The sequence below is a fragment of the Phaseolus vulgaris genome, chromosome 8 (genome assembly GCF_000499845.2).
Source record: "Phaseolus vulgaris cultivar G19833 chromosome 8, P. vulgaris v2.0, whole genome shotgun sequence".
Classification (NCBI taxonomy): domain Eukaryota; kingdom Viridiplantae; phylum Streptophyta; class Magnoliopsida; order Fabales; family Fabaceae; genus Phaseolus; species Phaseolus vulgaris.
In genome coordinates this window covers 50,392,377-50,413,143 of record NC_023752.2, presented here as the reverse complement: position 1 = coordinate 50,413,143, position 20,767 = coordinate 50,392,377, and the positions used below count along the sequence as shown (strand labels likewise).

At 34.6% G+C, this 20,767-nt stretch overlaps 1 protein-coding gene and 1 long non-coding RNA gene across 3 annotated transcripts; one reads left to right on the top strand and one right to left on the bottom strand.

Annotated features, from left to right (window-relative positions):
• Positions 1-4,295: 4,295 nt before the first annotated feature.
• On the top strand, positions 4,296-14,317 carry LOC137823971 (uncharacterized). 2 transcript variants are annotated; one of them, XR_011083200.1, is made up of 3 exons: positions 4,296-4,453; positions 6,202-6,278; positions 13,927-14,317. It is a non-coding gene; the product is annotated as an uncharacterized lncRNA (long non-coding RNA). The 2 variants fall into 2 exon arrangements; XR_011083199.1 differs by lacking the exon at positions 4,296-4,453 and adding an exon at positions 5,368-5,537.
• On the bottom strand, positions 13,888-17,334 carry LOC137823970 (2-oxoglutarate-dependent dioxygenase 19-like). The gene is made up of 4 exons (XM_068629373.1): positions 17,001-17,334; positions 16,664-16,899; positions 14,400-14,727; positions 13,888-14,315 (listed from the first exon to the last, which is right to left on the bottom strand). The coding sequence occupies exons 1-4, from the start codon at positions 17,214-17,216 to the stop codon at positions 14,073-14,075; spliced, it is 1,023 nt and encodes a 340-aa protein (XP_068485474.1). The 5' UTR covers positions 17,217-17,334; the 3' UTR covers positions 13,888-14,072.
• Between the last annotated feature and the right edge of the window lie 3,433 nt (positions 17,335-20,767).

The following is a 20,767-nucleotide window of genomic DNA, read 5'->3' as shown; positions in this document are numbered from 1 at the left end:
TTATTTTTCATATATTTATATCCACAATACAAATAACATTGTTCTGGATATAAAATCCGAAACGGAAATGTGCCTTCCAAATATCACAGTCCACAGCAAAGTAATGTCTTCTAGATGCTAAAATCTGAAAGTTTTTTTTTCATTCTGGATATAAAAATCTGGAAAAGATGACAAGGATAATTTGGGGTTTAAGAAGAAATGGGGGTGCATATCAAAATTGATCTGATGCAGGAGAATTAGCCCTATTCTATAGAGAAACAAGGCCAGAAGAAGAAGCCGAAAAACGGCAAATTGTCCCTGCACCTCCATTTGTTCTTTCTGCACTTCCATTTAATTTTCAAATACTAAATATGCTCATGATATTTTATACCTGATTGGTCAATCCATAACACCTTCATTTATTGAATTAAATACTGAATTGTAAATTTGGAAGCTCAAATCAAATTCAAGATTGTAATCTGATTATACAATCCAATTTATAAATTTAAAATACAAATCAGATTGTAGAATTCCAAATTAAGTTTGATAAAATTCCGGATTTAAACTTCAAGATACTATAATCTGGTATTCAATTCAAGAAATGTAATGATCGGGTCAGCATCATGTTGAGCCCGTGGTTGGATCCATAGTTTTTTTTTTTCTTCTCTTTCTTTCTTCGTTTTTCTGTTCATTCACGCTTTTTGTTTGAAATGTTTGTGTTATTTGTTATTGCGTTGCCTTCCCACTATGACACGGTTTTATTCTCTGTTTTGAATGTGTATAGATACATATAAATGCATACTCATACTACAATGGCTCGGGTTCTGATTGGTTTGCAGATGACGAGTGCTACAATGCTCTCACTGTCAGCGGTTCCCGTGCTACTGCAATGCTAGTGTAGCTTCTTATTTAGATTGATAGCTACATAAAGTGCTACATTTCCGCTTTCTACATGTGGAGGCACCGTTTTTTATTGGCCAATTTTGGTATTCCATTTCTCGCATTTTTATTCCCGTGGGGGTGAGGCCAAATTGCATGAAATTTGAGAGCACTATGTTTTTATATTTTAATGCTTGATTTACTACTTTTGGTGTTGCATTCTCTACCTTTACATACTAATTATTGCTAGGAGTATTCACTTTTCCATTTAATGCTTCTAAGCAACTAGCTAGAAAGAGGATTCACAGTCCACACACAGTGACAAATGAGAGATTCACCAAGATAAGTAGAAAAACCAGTGACAAATTTTCTTGTTTCGGGACAAGTGGCCCAATCTGAATCACTGTATGCCTTGAGATGAGGTGTGCTTGCTGACAGAAATATGCCATTACCAGGGGCATTCTTGAGATATCGAAGAATTCAAAAGGCAGCTTGGTGATGAACTGTTGTGGGTGTTGAGACAAATTGACTAAGCTTGTTCATGCTGAAGGCAATGTCTGGTCTTGTGTTTGTTAAATAAATGAGTCATCTTATCAATCTGCGGCATGATGATGATTTTGCAGCAGGTAGAGGATACCTTGAGTGCTTGAAGGAGGTGAAGAATGGACCATAGGTGTTGGAATAGGAGCACATTCAAGCATTCTTGTTTCATGGAGAAGGTCCATGGTATATTTACGTTGTGAGAGGTGGATTCCAGTGTTGTTTTTGGCTACTTCTAGACCTAGGAAGAAAGTAAGATCGCCCAGATTTTTTATTTTAAAGTGTTGATGCAATAGAGTGGTGATGTGGGTGATTTCCTCAGTATTATTCCTCGTGAGAACGATGTCGTCAACATACACAAGAAGAGCAGTGATGTGATTATAATTAGTTTTTAAAAATAATGAGTGATTAGCAGCAGATAGAATATAACCATTATTAAGTAAAAAATTGGATAATTTGGCGTACCATTGTCTGCCAGCCTGTCATAGACCATAGAGGGAGCGTTGTAGTTTGCAGGCAAAGTGTGGATTAGGAACAACAACTCCAGGTGGTGGATTCATGTAGACCTCTTCAAGAAGATCTCCATGAAGAAAAGCGTTATTAAAGTCCAACTGTTCGAGATCCCAGTTATGAGATGCAGCCAACACAAGAAGAAGCCGCAAGGTGGTCAGCTTTGCAACAAGGGCAAAGGTGTCAAGAAAATCAAGACCTTCAAGTTGTGTGTAGCCTTTGGCGACGAGACGTGCTTTGTAGCGATCAATCGTGCCATCGGATTTGTGTTTTATTTTGTAAATCCATCGACATCCAATGACTTTCTTTCTTGATGGCAGAGGCACAAGTATCCATGTCTGGTTAGAAGAGAGAGCTTCGAGTTCGCCTTCCATTGCCTTTTTCCAGTAGTCATGTCCGGAAGCATCCTCATAGTTGTGGGGTTCAATAGAAGAAGAAAAAGAAGCAATAGTGCATTTAAAATTAGAAGATAAAACAGTATATGAGGCAAAATTGTTAATGGGATACTTAGAAGTTACAGTGTGTGCAGATAGCAAATCAGTATGAAAATCTTCAAGTTAAGTTGGAGCTCTCTTGACCCGAGTTAATCTCCTTGGTGGAGTATTATCCGTATTTTCAGTGGGTATCATGGGCTCAATAGCAGTATTTTGAGTATCATAAAAGAAATCATAGTTTGAATTATAAGATTGTGGAATAGGCAAAGATAAATTGTTGGGACTCTCATTTTTATCATCTTTCAATTTATATGGAAAGAAATTTTCATAAAAGATAGTATGTCTTGAGATCTCAATTTTATGATTTCGAAGATTAAGAAAAAGATAACCTTTAGTATGAGGTTGAAAACCTAAAAAAAATATTAGATACATATCTATCATCTAGTTTCTTTCTATGCGAAGTAATAGTGTTGGAGTAACAAAGACAACAAAAAACACGCAAAGAAGAAATATCATAAAGAGAACCATGTAACTTTTCATAAGAAGTCATGTTCTGTAAAGGGGTTGGAATACAATTAATAAGTAAAACAACATGTAAAACAGCAAAATGCCAAAAGATGGGGGGTAAATTGGCTTGGAAAAGCAAAGCACGGGTAACATTAAGAATATGCTGATGTTTGCGTTCTACAATATCGTTTGGTTATGGTGTTTCAACACAATTTTTTTGATGAATAATTCCTTTAGAAGAAAGCAGATTAGTCATTGCAAACTCAACTCCATTATCAGAACGTATAGTTTTGATAGTGGTGTGAAAATGGTTTTCAACATAAGATAAAAAAACTAACTATGTGAGTTCTCACTTAAGATTTCATGCACATAGGAATGACCCAAGTATAACAAGAAAAATCATCCATAATAGTTAAAAAATACCGAAAATCAAGCATAGAAATAATAGAGCAAGGACCCCAAATATCCATATGTAAAATTTCAAAGATATTAGAAGTATTGGAATGACTTAAAGTGAAAGGAAGTTTTCTTTGTTTTGCTCTATGGCAAGTATCACACAAATATAGTTTTTGAACAGAAATATAAGGGTATATAGATCTCAAAACATGCAATTTTTCATAAGAAAGATGTCCCAGTCTATTGTGCCACATCACCAACACTCTGCAACACCTTCACGTGACTCCGTGCAACATTTAATACAAGTAGTTGGCAAACACCCATTTCCAACGTTCCAAAACCCTTCCCATTCCAAACAATTTCCTTTGGGCTTCCATGCCATTCTGCAACCCACCCTCAACCCCCTTTGCCAACACCACACCCCAACGTGACCCAAAAGCCCGCACCAAACTCAACACACATTCCTAATATATTCCCACCCTCTCACATCTACCCCCACACCAAAGAAATTACTTTGGCCCACCAACCACCAACCACATCAAATATTCCAACAATTTTTCCCCAAACAAGCACCCACAAAAAAATCCAACGTGGCCCTATCCTTCTCCCCCCAAACACCAACATCCGCTCTCAATAATAACCCAACAATAACCACACCACCCCATTTTACCTTCCGCACCCCTAGTTCCTATCCCACCGTGTCATCCACCACAACTCCTTTACCAAGTTTATTCATCTAAAACCTTGAGGACAAGGTTACTCTGCAGGGGTCGACTATTGATCCTGGACTCACAACCATAAGGCCCATTAGAAGGGTATCTAGACCCATTCGGTTAAATAACTACATCTAAAAGGATTTCTTTTGTCCTTTGTGGGGATTGGATTCCCTTTGCTCATAGGATTTTGTTATACCTTTTCTATATTTTCAGCACAACTCTTTATTAGGACAAATAACTTTTCAAAGGGTATTATATATCCCACTATACTATAGACTAAGAGAGTATGCATGTTCTTGTTATTTTTATCCTAAAAAGTTGTTTTTTTTTTCTATTCTGTTATATCTCTTTCCCAGCTCTTATTTTCCTAGTTTTCTCTGCGTTCTTCCCCTTCCCGCTCCATCACTGTATCACCGTGAATTGCCAAGTACTTGAGAAATGTTAAAAGTCCAAGGGAAGGCAAGGCAGTGTTTACAGTTCTTCAAAGTTAAGGTAGTTGATTTAAATGGTCTAAAGTAGTTGATTGTTTGTCTTAATATATTTGTCGTTTGTCTGTGATATGAACAATCTTTTTCCTGTTGAAGGTAAGTATTATGTCACTGTTTGGACTTTGATTATAGTTGTGAATGGTAATATTAAACGACCTCAGGATGAAGACATTGAATCCAATGTACTGGATCGGATACTAACTCAACATACATTACATGCCCGACTGACCCAGCTGCAACACATTACATTTCGAACTTCAAATTTTCAAGTGTATAAGTCTGCCCATGTTTGTATGTCTAAGGGGTTCGTCCACAACTTGCAGAATTTTGATTTCTTCCATATGGTATTTTTGCATGACTGCTTGTCTGTAAACAATGTAGAGAACTTTAAATAGTAATGTGTGGTTTGAATCTTGGTCATGTTTGATGAAATCACAGTTCGAGACTGCATCTACGTCTAATTAATTTGTATGAAGAACTGCTTTTTTGAGATTAAGTGACATTGTTTCCTAGTTCTATCAGGTGATATTTAGTGATTCATCATTCATTATGGACATTTTTTTTTATATGATATGATACTGTAAAAAACTAGTATATTTTATATTTGGTACCGTCAAAGTTAGTATATTTGATATGATACTGTCAACTGAAGAAAAGATACAACAGAGATAAAAAAAAAGAAAAAAAGCACACCTTACACATATCTCTTTTAGTACAACAATAAAATATGTGAACATGAGGTCGTGACCTTTTTGATAAAACTCTAACATTATCCTTTATAATACAAAAGTTACAATGGTTTTTTTAGGACTTTAGTAGATGGAAGCTCTTCCATGTAGAAAAGGTTAAGAAAGAACAAGTTAGAAGACGACGGTTCCTTTTATAAATGGAATGCACGGAACTTTTTGTCACAAGGGGAGGATGATGTAGGTGGCACTAGAAGAGGAAGAGGGTTTAGAGAGAGGGGTGGGCTTGGCCGAGGCACAGGAAGAGGAACAGAGGGAGGGATATGGATGAAAGGCTTGGTCGATTCATGGATGCAGATGCTTCAGATGATACAGGGCCATATGTTAGAGATGATGCAGATGGTGAATAAATCTAATGTCCAAATATTGATGTGTTGAGGATTTTGTTTTCTTGAGTTTGGCATTAATTTCCTTGTCCTGGGATTGATTTATAATCCTTCTGTTATCCACATCTGACTGCAGATTCTTCATTAAAATTACAAGCATAAAATTGTGTGCTAACAATTTTCTTCGCACAAGAGATTGATTATAACTGAAAAGTTAGGACTTGTGAAAATTTCCTGGATTATTCTTTTGCAGTGCTCTAAAAGTTCACCTAGTTTTGTTTTTATTTGTTATTTCAGTGGGCATCATATATAAAATGGTATGTTTGTAACTTTTTGTTTTTGTTATTCGTGTGGCTGCTGCAGTCACCTCTTTGGAAGAAATAAACAATTTACTAACTTAAAGAAATTATGTACAGCAGAAGAAAGAAGAAAGTATTAACTAAATGATTGAATTTAATGATGGACAATGAGATATTTAGTGGTTGGTTAGGGTCACTGCTTAGCTGGTTATATATTCAATTTAAAGTAGTTTTCTTATGTTGAAACGAACTACAATGGAACTCGGAAGGTTAAAAACCTGTTGTTTGTTTTGGATGCTTTATGTGCAGTATATGATATGATTCTTTCTGTAAATGAGTAATGCTCAAAATTATTTATGCTTGGTCTGAAATATGATGCAGATCCACCCAGGCTGGGGATTTGACAAGAAATGTCATTTCATGGATAAGCTGGTTTGGGAAGTGTCTCAGCATTACAAGTAACTTACTTTGCCTTTCAAGCTTAAACATGTTGCATTTCAAATTTGGTTAACTTCAGCTTTGATTAAAAAAACTGCTATAACTCTTGCTACCTCTCTCTCGTACTTTGTAATAAATGAATTATCATTTTAATTAGACTTTCAAAAAGTGATGAAATATCTGGGCTCATAAGAATTGAAGGACATTTGAATTATTTGCTAGATAGAAATTTAGTAAGAAATAAATATATTAAAAAAAGGATTGTGCAAGTTAAAGTAATTGAACACATCAAGTTTAGTCCTGTAAAAACTATGAAGCTGTTCTAACAGAGTTATTGACTTTTGATTTTGCACTGGGAGAATAATCATCCCATCAAAATTCCAGGAATGGATAAAAAAGACAATATAATAGTAAGAATCACGTTCACAAAATTAAGATTAGTTCTAAAATTTGAACCAAATAAAAAAAAATGAAAATGATCAGTGTAAATTAAAAAAAATGATGTGAATTTTAATGTTCTTTTAGGAGCAAAAGACACGAACAAATAAAACCACAAAACAAAACTATGTAGGTATTGTTTGCTGTATACTATTTCCCTATACTATTTTGCTGTATACGATGTTCACACTAGGTTTGAGATGCAATAAGTTAAATCTTCTTCTGAAACTGAGTAATGGGTTTCTTTCTATACAAAATGTTTTCTTTAATTTTTTGTTTGTCACATGTAAGTTGTAGAAATTCAAGAAATAAACTTTCAATTTTAAATATTATACAAAAATAAAAATATTATTCAGGGAACATGAAAACGGTTGAAAAATTCACCTAAAATTTGTTTTTGTTATACTTTTATACAAGCCATTTTTGGCCTCAACTGTACCAATCTTCTTTTTCGTTAGATTGTTCTGTATCACACAATCCTTAGATGAGAATATCAAATGACAGTTCAAATTTAAAGCAAGTTTAGAGGTAGAAACAAGATCGTAGGTAAATTCAAGCACATATAAGACATTGGTAAGGTAAAATTTATTACTAAAAGCAACAATTCCAGAATAACTGGTGTAAAAACGAAGACCATTCGACAAACTAATAAGAACTGGTTTTATACTTTTATATGATGTAAAATCAGATAAACAAGTGCAAACATGATCAGTTGCTCCTGAATCTAATATTCAAGAGCCCTTAATAGTAGTGTAGAGATTAAAGAAAGTAGCATTACCAGTTGGAGAATCCTTATGATCTTCATTGACAGTGAAAAAGGCCACTTGGTTTAATTGTACTGGGGGCTGGTTCGCAATAATATTGGTTATATTTTGCTTGATCAATGCAGATAGAACTTGACATTGTTGAGCTGTGAAGATAGAGCGCATGTCTCCATTTACCTGTTATTGCTGACAATTCTCAAAAGAAACATCATCAGTTAAAATGGCATTAAGTAAAGGAGTTGTCCTACTATTAGGCGGGTTATGACCCGGAGGAAAACCATGCTTCTTGTAACATGTATCTATGGTGTGACCACTCTTACCACAATAGGTACAAATCTTCCTATTGCCACTAAACCTAAAATTCTTACTTTCTTGATTTGGGAAACCCACTTTTTTGAAACAGATATTCTCAGTATGACCAAATATTCCACAGAAAGAGCATGTAATAGCAGGATTACGACTGGCACTAGTATCGTTAATATTCGGAATAAAAAAGTTACTAGCCAATTGACGTTCTTGCTAAGCCACCAGAGAAAAAAATTTAGAAATAGGTGGTACCGGTTCCATAAGGAGAACGTGCGACCGAATGTTTCTGAATTGATCATTAAGCTCTCATAGGAATTGCATAGCTTGGTCCTCACATTTTCTTTTACTAATATCAGAAGCTACAGAGCAAGAACACTTATTTTGACAAACATGTATAAGGTTAGGTTGAAAATTATCAAGCTCATCCCAAATGATTTTGAGTTTTGTAAAATAGTCGGTCATTGATAAATCATTCTGACTCAAAGAAGATGTCTCTGATTGCAAATCGAAAATCCTAGAAAGGTCACCTTGGGAATATCTAGTTTTCAAATCGTTCCAAACATCAACTGCTACATCTATCCATATTACACTTTGTCTAATTGGAAGAGATACCAAATGTACTAACCATGAACATATATGCAAACCTTTATTTTGAATATGCTTATTTGTAGGAAGTCGCCAATGAAAAAAATTCCAGAGTACTAGATTTTTGGAAGGCATAATAGTTGAAGACCAAATGAATTTACCCCAATCACAAGGAACTCCTGGTTCCAAGAAAAAAGTCCTAGCTGATTTAAGAGTGAAACCACCAGACTAATCTAAAATCCAATTAGGAATATCTTGTTCCTCCCTAACCATGATATGATTAAAAATATGAGACATCTATTGTAAAGACAAAGGAATATTCCAATTACAACCTGTTCAAAATTGAGAGACTATATCCGGAATGCTAGCATCATCAGATAACCCTGCAATATTTGTTAAAGAAGTAGTAGAACACCATTTATTATTCCACAAATTAATAAAAGTACATGTACCAACAATCCAAGAAGTGTAGAATAAAACTGCTTAATTTCAGGGCAAAGAGATGAGAATCTATAAACCATTCTAAACTCGTATTTTGATTTAAGAACCCTGGCTTTCAGGAGAAAAGACCAAGGCCTGTTGCTATAAGCAAAGTTCTTAAGAAGATATGCATTATTTTCATGACGAAGATTAATAATCTTCAAAATCCTATTCTCAAGAGGAGAACAAATCATATCCCAATTCACGGTAACTATGCATTTTTTCATAATATCACCAGTCCAAATAAAATTTTGACACCATTGTTCAACTTGCTTAAGAAGTGAAATAGTGCATTTATACATATTAAAGTTATAAACTAGAAATCCAGTAATCACCGTATTGATCAACTAAATTCGACCTATCATGCTAAGAGATTTACCTTTCCAAGATGCTAGCTTCAATTTGACTTTATCAGCCAAAGGTTGAAGAAATCGACACTTTGGAATACCAACAAAGATAGACACTCCTAAATAATTGAAAGACAAACAACCATGACTACAATAAAGAATACGTTGAACTTTGGTGACAAATCTTGCAGAATTATCCATGGTGAAAAAACTACTTTTAGAATTATTAACATATTGATCAGAAAAAAAAAACACAAATTTCTAAGAGACTTATTATCTCCCATATAGAAAACAAATATGTCATCAACATATAAAATATGAAAGGGAATGAGATAACCTTGCGGACTAGCCATATATAGAATTTTCTTATCATTCACAGGCTTAGAGATACCTCTACTAAAAACTTCCTCTACAAGACAAAAAAGTAAAGGAGACTAAGGATCACCTTGTCTGACACCTCTACTGCAAGGAAAAAAACCCACCAAATTGCCATTTATTCTGATAAAGCATAACTGAACGAAGAATTGTACTAATCCAGACGACAAACTAGGGGTGAAAACAAAAGCGTGTCAAAACTAATAATAAGAACTTCCAACTCAGAGTGTTAAAGGCTTTATGAGTATCAACTTTGTAAGCCACATTACCTCCTCTAACCTTTTTAAAAAGCATGTTAATAGCTTCAGAAGCAATACCAATGCAATCATGAATCTGTCTACCCTGCACAAACCCATATTGATTAGTAGAAATGATTCTAGCAAGCCACAAGTGCAAGCCTATCCGCTAGTATCTTGGAAATAATCTTAAATTTGAAATTAGCAACAACAATTGGCATGTAATCTTTAATGGAATCAACATCCTGAATCTCAGGAATAAGAGATACCACAATATTATTCATTCCAAGGAGAACCAAGTTTTATTTAAAAAACTGTTGAACAACATTGCAAACATCCGTCCCAATAATTTCCCAGCAAGAATGATAGAAAACACCACCAAAAACCATCAGGACCAAGAACATTATTACCATTAAGATTAAGAACAACATTCTTGATTTCCAAAAAGGCAGGACATTTAATCAACATCATATTCTCCTTAGAGGAAACTAGCTCAGGAATATAAGTACCAATAAAATCTTCCATATTACTTGTATCCAAAACATTATAAATAGACTCATCATAATTATTTTTATAAAAGTTCAAAATATGATCCTCAATGAGTTTAGGATCCCCAATAACCTCATTATCAATCTGTAGACGATGAATCCCACTAGAGTTATCTCTCCTCTTGACCACATCATGGAAAAAGATGTATTTCGATCCCCATCTTTAAACCATAACATCTTAGCCCTTTCTTTCCAAAACAAATATGGACAGTGAATAGCATGATCAAGCTCCTCCTTAGCAATGTTTTCTTGATAGATAAGCCCATGAATATCAGACAAACTTGTTGAATACCAAGGAGGAGACCTTGCTTAAGAAGAACTGCATTGTGAACATTACCATAAGAATTTTTATTCCATTCTCGAAGCTCAATTTTCAACCTTTTTAACTTATGTTGCAAAATAAACATAGGACAACTAACAACCTTATTAGCCCAAGAATCATGAATAAGCTTCATATATCAAGTTTCCTAAAGTCACATAGAAAAGAAACAAAAATTGCTAACCTTCCTTAAAGAATTACTAGCAATACTAGCAAGAACAAAAGAATGATTAGAACAATTTTTAACAAGAACCTAACAAGTACAAGAATCTCATTCATCCATACACACTTCATTACATAAAGCTCTACCTAGTCTTCTATGAATTCTATGCAACCATATCCTTCCATTACACCAAGTATAACAAGATCCAGTAAAAGGGATACAAGAAAGATCATTGGTATTAATCCAATCAAGGAATTCATTACAAGAAACCTGATTAGGAGCCATCCTCCTTTGTTGTCATCTGCCGAGAGCACAACATTAAAATCTCCTAGAATACACCAAGGCCCTGTGAAGAAACTAAGATCCCTCCACAAAAATCATCTAACCAAGTATGTGTTAGCACCATAAACACCTGCAAAGCTAAAGCATTTATCATGAAGAAGGCAAGTTACAAAAATAAACTGAGCATTGACCAAGAAATTTTGGACAAGATTAGGAACCGACAAACACCAAGGCTTAGCAGCTTTATCAACAATAGGAAACGTAGCCACCAAATGCATATTAACAGATTTGAAAAGGACATCCAAAGCATCAATGTACGACATCATAGGTTCAACATGAAAAACTAGGAGGGTGTAGTTTAAGTAAACTAATCAACATCTCCACAATTTTGTAGTTTCCGAGTCCTTTAACATTCCAGAAAAATGAAGATACCTTCATTGTGACGTTGAAGAGAGAACTGCCTTAACAATTTTTTAGATTTACCAATCTCCTTAGGTGGTCCTCCTTGTTTTTCTTTTAGTGTGAACTATTTCCTTCCTAGTATCACTGGCATGTTCCTCCATCTCATTAGGATCAGCCCAAAATTTTGAGACAACCCAATTTTCAACAGTGATATGGTCAGAATTAAATTCAATAATGGCAGTCGAAATAATTGACGCACTAATATGAGGATCACCTCCCACATTTGTAGTTTCCAAACCATCAAGAGAGGAAAAGTGATTTTGTAGGACCAACATATCATTATCGGGGAGTAGTGCTTTAAACATCCCCAAGAGATTTAGCCTTTCGAGGGGAGGTATGACATGATGGAGATGGTACAATCACAATAGCAGATACCTCCACATGATGACCATCAATAGGAGTCTTAATTGGTGCTTTAGTATCCCTTGGTGATTTAGCCATCTGAGGAGAGGTAGGACGCTACGGAGATTGTACAACCATAGGAGCAGAGACCTCCACATGATGATTATCAATAAGAGTCGTAACTGAATGTACTACAAGTTGTGACTCTGAGCCCTTGGCTTGCATAACAACAGGTGAATTCCTTACCATCCCCGGTTTTGAAATATCCGAACTGGGAGTGAACAACCCCTGCCTGGGTGAGGACTTATCATGATCCGAGGCATATCTACAAAATCATCCTCCCCTCCATATGTTTTATTAGAAGCAAGGTGACCCAAATGTGACCCTGCATTAGCCTAGCCAGGAGCATCAATTGTCAATTTATCAATATGGCCTTCCACGAGTTTCGGCTGTGGATCTTTCTTCCGATACTCTTTATGTTGTTTAGGAACCGTGACCCTCCCCTGTTCCCGTTCATTAGGAGTTGTCTTCTGAGAAGGTTTATGTTGAGGTCCAGGAACACGAACCTGATGATGAATCACGCGACATTGAGCAAGCTCATGCCCAATCATCTTACAGTGAGAGCAAAGTGGAGGGAGTCATTCATATTCCACATCAGCTACAAAAAAAAGTCTGGATGTTCAACTAAGAGGTGATTGGGAAGAGGGGAGAACAAATCAATATGCATCAACACTCTAGCAAACAAACCCCTATTCTTTCTCATGGTATGATCATCCAAAGGCAAAGGAGTACCAAGAATTCTCTGGTGATGGAAAATATCACCCTTGGTCTCCAATACTCCAAAGGAAAATGGTAGATTCTAACCCAGGCCTGAGTTTTAGTACTCTTCATAGTAGTTGGAAACAAAGTCTTTTGTCTAGGCAAACAATCTCAAGAAACCAGGAGATAACTGCAAAGAACTCATCCTGAGGGCTCATCGCATGTCTTCTAAAGAAGCGAACTCAAACTCATAGAAACCCTTCCCAAGAGGAATTGCTTTCCAAGGTCCAAGAGTCTTCCATACCAGATGCAACTTTTTAGTTAAATCAATGTGTGTGAGAGGTTTACCCCCCTTAGATAGAATAATCCAACCATGTAAATGAGTCTTGCAATCCTCAAGACCAGCCAAGTAATCTACCTCATCAACCCGGAAAACAACCATGTCTCCCTTAATACAAGGAGTAGGTAGTTGAGACAAAGGAATGTCACATGTATTTCCCAAAGCCTAAGCAAAAGTATCCCTTTGTCCTGGCATAGAAGACACTTTCTTATTAGGGAACACTTCTCGATCCATCAAACAAGCCCATGGGATGAGGAAACCCGTAGAGCCCTTTGCCATTCTCAAAGGCTAACAAGCTACCGACCAGCCCACGCCAGCCACCACCGTCTCACAAGTCGCACCACCTAAAAATCTTGACTTTGCCACAAATGTTGATAAACATTGTGACTTTACCACAAATTTCGATAAAAATCGTGACTTTACCACAAATTAGAACTGATTACATGAAAAATGTGGCAACTTTGGTTGTGTGCAATAGAATTTCCAAGAAGAAATTTAAGGAAAGAATACACCTTGGATGCAGACGTAGAGAGTCGTTACGCCACCACCAGCTTCTCGGTAGACTGCCATGTTGCCACCGACCAGCACCTATGACCCTGCGCCACCACCGTCCACCACTAAGTTGGAGAATGAACAACTACCCACACAAACCCTGGCAACACCAAAACCCTTCGGAGGAGAGAGAAAAGAGAAAAATCTTATCTCACTTATATGTTTCTTACAAACAGGAAGAGTTAGAATGAAATTGTTATCATTCTTCTCATTGTTTGATAACATAGATAATATTTTTTATAATTAAAAATAGACATATTTTTTTATATGTCTTATTGTTATAATATATATATATTTAGGTTGTCATATCCAATACTTCAAGCTGTTCGGCTTGTTTTCATGAAGTGAATTTATTTATTATCTGTCGCAGGTTGGCGCATCCATTTTCAGCTACATATTACATTCCTAGTACATCAATCAAAACAAAAACTAAACGATGAAACAGAAGCACGATTCAGATACAAGAATTGCGTCATGGATGTTGCCTAATTGATGGTAGGAGTTTGTTAATTTGATTCAGATCCTAATACGTTCCAAGCAAGTCTTTGTATCGAGTTCATTGTTTTGCTGAAGCAGTATGTAATCTCTGTACGTGATGGAACGATATAGTGCTGGATTATCATCTCCTACCAGCTCTGGCGCAGGATCCACTATGGTGTCAAGATTGGGTCCATGTGCAGTGCCAACGGAGATTCTAGTGCCTTTTGTGTTCACTACAGCACGATGAACAACGCTCTTGTATTTCCCATTCGTTAGTATCTGACCACAAAAATTGCACATTCATTATTTTCTCAAAGCTGAAAGTGAAGTGCATGCAAAAATAGGGAATGAATTTTGTTTCACCTCCATGTGATCCCCAGTATTGATGAGTAAGGAGTTGGGTAAGGGGTCGATAGGAATCCACTTGCCCTTGTGTTGAATTTGAAGCCCTCCAAGCTGGTTTTGCTGCAGAAGAGTGAGAAGCCCATGGTCTGTATGTGCAGGAAGACCCATTACAAGTTCAGGCTTAGGGCATGGTGGGTAATAGTTGATAACAAACACCTTGCACCCCAACTCTACATTCATCCTTTTGTGTATGTAGTTTTCTTCAAGCCCTAAGCTTAGAGATATTCCTTTCAGCAACTCTTCAACCACTTCTTTACCCTTTCTCATGTACTCCTCTACAGTTTCCCTGCAACCATTCAACGCAAAAACAATGATTGAAAAAACAAAATTTTCTTATACAATCTCTATGTTATGAAACCAAACAAATAAAGCTTTATCTAAAAAAAATCAAGGCTAACTAAGTCATTAGCACAAGAATTGTCTTCTCTCATTCTCCAAAATCAAGGCTAACAAATTCAACAATTTTATTCAGATGTTGGATGGAATTCGGCTGAGAGAACCAAATGGCCTAACTCTTAGATTGTACAAGAAAATGGGAAATCATGGTTTTGGGACCCTAAATTCTTTTGTCTCTAATTTTTATATTTTTTTAAAAGTAAAGATTTTTTTCGATAATTATAACTCAAAAAATTAACTTAACCTATGAAATTATTTTTACATATTTAAAAAAATACTTATTTCAAAATCTTAAATCATTGCATCGACCACTATATTACAAATTATAGTGCACAATAAAAAGTGAGACTTCCACCTTTTCAATGACATCCCGTGATACTTCTTTTTCTTCTTTATTGAGATGTACATCTTTCACAACTACTTTAAAATCAAAATTCTTCTTTAATTGAGATGTATATCTTTCACAATTACTTTAATTTTTTTTTCTTATGGTGACTTAGTTGTGGTGACTTAGTTTTCTTTTCCTTATTTTTTTTTTCAAATTTTTTTTGAAAGTCATAAAACTCAAAAAAAACATCAGGAAGGTACAAAATTGGAGTAAAAAACTCAATTTTTTTTTTATCTTTGAATTAGAAAAATTGAATACAATGAATTTTCTTGTCAACTCTCCTACACACGCTCAAATGATGAAAAAAACACTCAAATGATGAAATTGTTTTCTCAAACGCATTGCAGCTAGAATAAAGGTATGCAATTGGAAAGAAGGTATGAGGGTGCGGAGGTGGAGTTGAGGTTATTTAAAAATGAGGTTATGCTTCATATAGGGTTATTTAAAATTTCTACAAAGGTTAAAATCGATTTTTCACAATTAAAATGGAGGTGTAGGAAGAAGGTATGGAGGTGGAGGGAGAATTTATCAAATTTTAAAGAAGAAGACGGACAATAATATTTGGTGAATAGTAGAAAATGTCGACCATATAATAGACATTGACTAAGTTAGATATTATTTTAAAAGCTAAAAAACTATTGGTATCTAAAATATTTTTTATTACCAATAAAAATTTATAAAATAATTTTTAAATTGTTATTTAACATTAATAATCACGATTTTAACTACTAATTACTTTAAATTCTAAATTAATCACTATAAAAACTAATTTAGAATCTAAAGTAATAACTTTGGTAAATAATGTTAGATACAAATTTATAAATAGTTTATAAATTTGTATTAGTTATAGAAATTAGTTTAGATACTAATAAATTTTTTTAATTTATAAAAAAATATCTAACTTAATTAATATAGTAACTAATTATTTTTTATTTATAAAATTATTTATTTTTTAGTATTTTTTTTATAATGTATTATCAATAAAATAAAAATATTATTTATGTGACATCTATAATTAATACTACCTCCATCTGATTTTATAATAACTACTTTAATGATAACATTAAAAATAACAATATTTTTTTTCAAAAACTCCAAAATAGAAAATGGGGTACTCCTATTATGTAGGTTGGTACATATCGCACACTTCTTTGTCTCCCATTAGGTTTAAGAACTTTTCTTGTCCACCAATAGTAGTGCTGTACTACGTGGTGCAAGTCGGACATATAGCAGAGGGTTTTCATTATTTTATTATGTCCAAAATTCCAAAATTTATTTTGGAAGGCAGGGCTAAAAAATTGTTAGAAGAACTATAGAAGAACTTGTATTTAATAGAATAAATATATGTTTTTCCAGTAGAAAAAAAATGATAGAAGTTGGTGTAGTTTGATATGAGAGAAAGTTTAGGTAAGAAAAGAAAGAGTGGGGAGAAGAGTACCTAAGAGCAGGAGGCTTAGAAGGAGCATTGAAGTGAGGATGAACAAGACATTTGAGATAATCTCTCCAGAAAAGTGCCTTGTCCACCATGACATTGAAGCTTGTCCCATATCTTATTGGATCAAGTATCTTCTCTCCTGCGAACTCCATTTTTTCTTCCTTGCTCAGATCAAAGAAGCTCTGACCTTCCCTAAGCACCTTCTCCCTTAGTGTCTCCGATACACCGTGATTGATTACCTATATAAGCAGTTCAAAGTCAACAAAAGGAAGGAACTCCAACATGCAAGTGGACATGTTAAAACATGCATATAAGGCTTGAGGTTTAAACATGTAAATACCATAAAGAAACCCCAATCACGACATGCATCGCCTAGTTGTTGGATTGCCTTAGAGCGTTCATTGGGATTGGAAGAGGTGAGTTGGTGAAAATCAATTGTTGGAATGTTCTCCGTCTCATAATACAACATGGAATCTTCGGGGGTTTTATGGCAAACGTAGTTGGAGGGAACAGACATCGTAGTACTTGATTCAACTAATTCCTTAACACTAAACATCTTTAGTTTCTCCTCCAAGTGATTCTTCTCTTTCTGGGTTTAGGTGACAGAATGGAGTAATTTGAGTAAAACCTGTAACTTTGTATGCTATGTAGTTATATCAATTTTCGTATGCAGGCCCTTATATAGCCAACGAAAAGGAATTTTATATTATATAAAAATAGATTCATAATTATCGTATGGTTTTAGTGCTAAATTATTAATTCGTAAGTGGCGGCTACCATATAAAATTTTCAAGACCAGTTTTTCTTTTATCAATAAAAAATTAAATTAAATTGAAACGTTTGGATGTGAAATAATTATACATTCATGAAAAATGTGACATCCATGTTTTTTTTATCGTTATGTGACCTATCCACGTGCTAACAAGGAGCAAAGAAAAATTGTGAGCCAATCAAATAACAAGCATTAAGCAGTGATAGAAACCACTGCTTTTTCTCATAAAGAGGGGAACAAAAAACGTGAAATAAATTTATTCGCACGTGACATCGTCAATCAACTAAAAGAATGACATGTTGACATTGACAAATAAAAAAAAAACATTTTTTTTTTTTTTAAAACTTCATACTACACATCACATACTCATGTGGATAAAATGTCTTGAATCCTATTTACGACGAGAAATGAAAAACAGGTGAATTTAAACCTCTCTTGTAGAGTGTGTAATCAATGGATGACCTATGTATAAATTAAAAATAAATTTTTGGATTTGAATAAAAAAACAATTTTGTTGACATATATTTGTTTGGTCAAAAGAGTCTTCTGAATATTCTGGTTTTATATTGGTAATTGGTTTAACTTTGAATAGAGAAGAGAGGATAGACTCATTACATAAAAAAAATTGGTAAATTTCTGATAAGTAATTGGGTGTGAGAGCCAAATGAATCGAAAGATTCATGTTTGGTCCGGAAGAGATCATAAACATTTTGAAATGGATGGAAAGCGAGTCTACTTTCATTAAGTGATTTATTAGATAATTGAAAACAGAAAATATGGAGAACTATTCGAAACTCAGAAGAATTACAAGAAGAGGCCATTGAATAGCTTGGAAAAGCCCAGACCCGCTTAAGGAAAGTTGAAATGGAAGCATATCAATTTCGGGTGAATGGCTATTCTGAGATCAAACGAGAAAAAATGAATTTAATCCATTCAATTTATATGGCTTTGGAATAATTAGAAAATTCCAAAAACAAAGCTATTGATTTTGAACAATAAAGAGTGATTAATCAAGTCCGACAATGGGTTTTACAACAAGCCTCGCAGGGAGTTCTAGGAACTTTAAATAGTTGCTTGAACAACAAGTTACATTTACATATTGTTCGTGCTAATATTGGCATGTTTGGGACGATGAAATAAAAAATAAATGATAAGTCTTTCTATTATAAAAAAAAAGTGTTGAATCAAGTGTGTTCAAGCTTTGAAGAATCAAAATCCTTTGAGTTTGATGGAAGGCTGGATGTGCTTGCTGTTGTTGAGGTGTTTTAGAATAGGATCTGGGGTAGATTATCTCTGTTAATCCACTCTTGATTGAATCCAAAACTTAAGTATTCTCAAACCTTTTTAATTGAAAGTGTTTTTCAAACTAAGTGAAAAACAACCTGTTGTTTTGTTGAAACAACCGATTGTTTTATACTTAGGTGTTTTTGAAAAAGGTTGAAAACTGTTTTTTATGGTTGACTTGCTGTCAAACCAAAACAACCGATTGTTTGTTTTAGGACCACAACATAAATCTGTTTTGTGCTTTGACTGAGCTTTAAATGATTTTATAACTGAATACGCTCATGTTTTAAATACTTTGACCAGTCTTTGAAAGCAATAAAGAGTTTGTTCAGATTATGTAACAAACAAGAACTGAGATTTAATCATAGAAAAACATATTTGAGTTTTTCAATGATTTTGCTTTTGAAGAGTTAAAGATTGCTTTGAGATTGCTTTGATCAAGAGAGAGTGGAATAGGATTTTCATCTTGTATTGATTTTAGATCATTCTGTAACAAGTGTAATCCTTCTGTACTTTGTGTAAATTCTGTTGTGTGAGGCCGAGAAGTGTTGTGTGCTCTTGAGGTTGTTAAGATCAACATTCTTGGTGGTGTATGTGCTGAGCCAAAGGAAGTGTGTGTCTTGAGGGGATCAAGGTCACTTCTTTGATGGTGTGTGTAAGTAATCTAGGTTTGATTGCTTAGTGGATTCCCCCAGTGGTTTCTGGGAAGACTGGATGTAGCTCTTGGTTTAAGAGTGAACCAGTATAAACTGTGTGTGCAATCTCTCTATCCCTTGAACTCTTTAATTTCAGTTTATATTTGTTAACTGGTATAAACAATCGATTTATTCTGCGAAACAACCAATTGTTTTTCTGGTGCTGTGCTAAATTGCTTTGTGTTTTTGGCAAACTGAATTCTGAATCAAGTTTTCTCGAAGAAATTTCATTCTAGACTAAAAAGTTTGCGAAAACCCTCTTTAAACCATTCACCCCCCCCTCTAGTTTAAAACCATACATTCTAACAATTGGCATCAAGAGCTTGGTTCTTGAAATTTATTAAAGTGTGATCGTAAAACTGTTTTTATATGGCTGATAGATTACCTTTCGGGGAAGGTGCTTCAATCAAAAACCATCTTTATTCTGTGGTTTGAATTATAAGTATTGGGAGGCTAGAATGAAAATTTTTGTTGAATCCATTGATCAAGGAATTTGGGATTCAATCGAAATGGCCCTTTCATTCCAAAGCTTAAAAAGAATGGATCTTTTATTGCAAAACTTTAGTCCCAATGGACCAATGAAGAATGTAAGATGGCCAAGCTTGATTGTACTGCTAAAAACATAATAGCTTCTGCACTGGATACTAATGAGTTTTTCAGGTATCTAAATGCAAATCTGCCAAAGAGATGTGGGACACACTCAAAGCTAATCATGGGAACATCAATGAATCAAAGGAAGTAAGGACAAGAAGTCAAGCACGAAGGAAAAGGAGGAAAAACCGAAAAAGCCTCAACCTCTGCTTCATGGACAAAAAGGAAGATGATTCAAGCAGTGTAAGTTCCTCTAACTCCTCAAATTCTGAAAATTACAGTCAATTGCTTCAAACTTTTCAAGAAACACATGAAGAAGCTAACTGATTGGCCTTCTTGAACAACTGGTTAAAGGGAATGAATAGCTGGCTTGAAAATAGAGTCAAAACATTGGAAGAGGAATTGGAAAATTTAAAAATAGATTTTGAAAACCTTGAAATAGTTTACAAAAACTCCTCTTGCAAGTGTGATACTCTTATTTGTGAAAATTGTGAAAATCTTGAGAAGAAAGTTCATTATCTTGTTAAAACTGTGGATAAGCTTTCAAAAGGTCAATCCAACTTTGAAAATGTCTTGGCTTCTCAAAACTGTGTTTTCGGAAAAGCAGGATTGAGTTTTAATCCAAAGAACAATCAAGATAGATTTTCAAAGTCATTTTCGAAACTGCCAGAAAAACAACTGATTGATCTTTCAAAACAACCGGTTGTTACATGCTTCTATTGCATGAAAATAGGCCATTCTGTCAGATTCTGTAAAATCAGAAAA

Excerpts from the sequence above, each read along its gene's own strand:
- LOC137823970 (XM_068629373.1), bottom strand. The coding sequence starts at position 17,216 with ATGTTTAGTGTTAAGGAATTAGTTGAATCAAGTACTACGATGTCTGTT. Across the intron at positions 16,900-17,000 it reads GTGATTGGGGTTTCTTTATG|GTAATCAATCACGGTGTATC; the intron begins GTATTTACATGT and ends CTGCTTATATAG. Across the intron at positions 14,316-14,399 it reads ATACTGGGGATCACATGGAG|ATACTAACGAATGGGAAATA; the intron begins GTGAAACAAAAT and ends TTTTGTGGTCAG.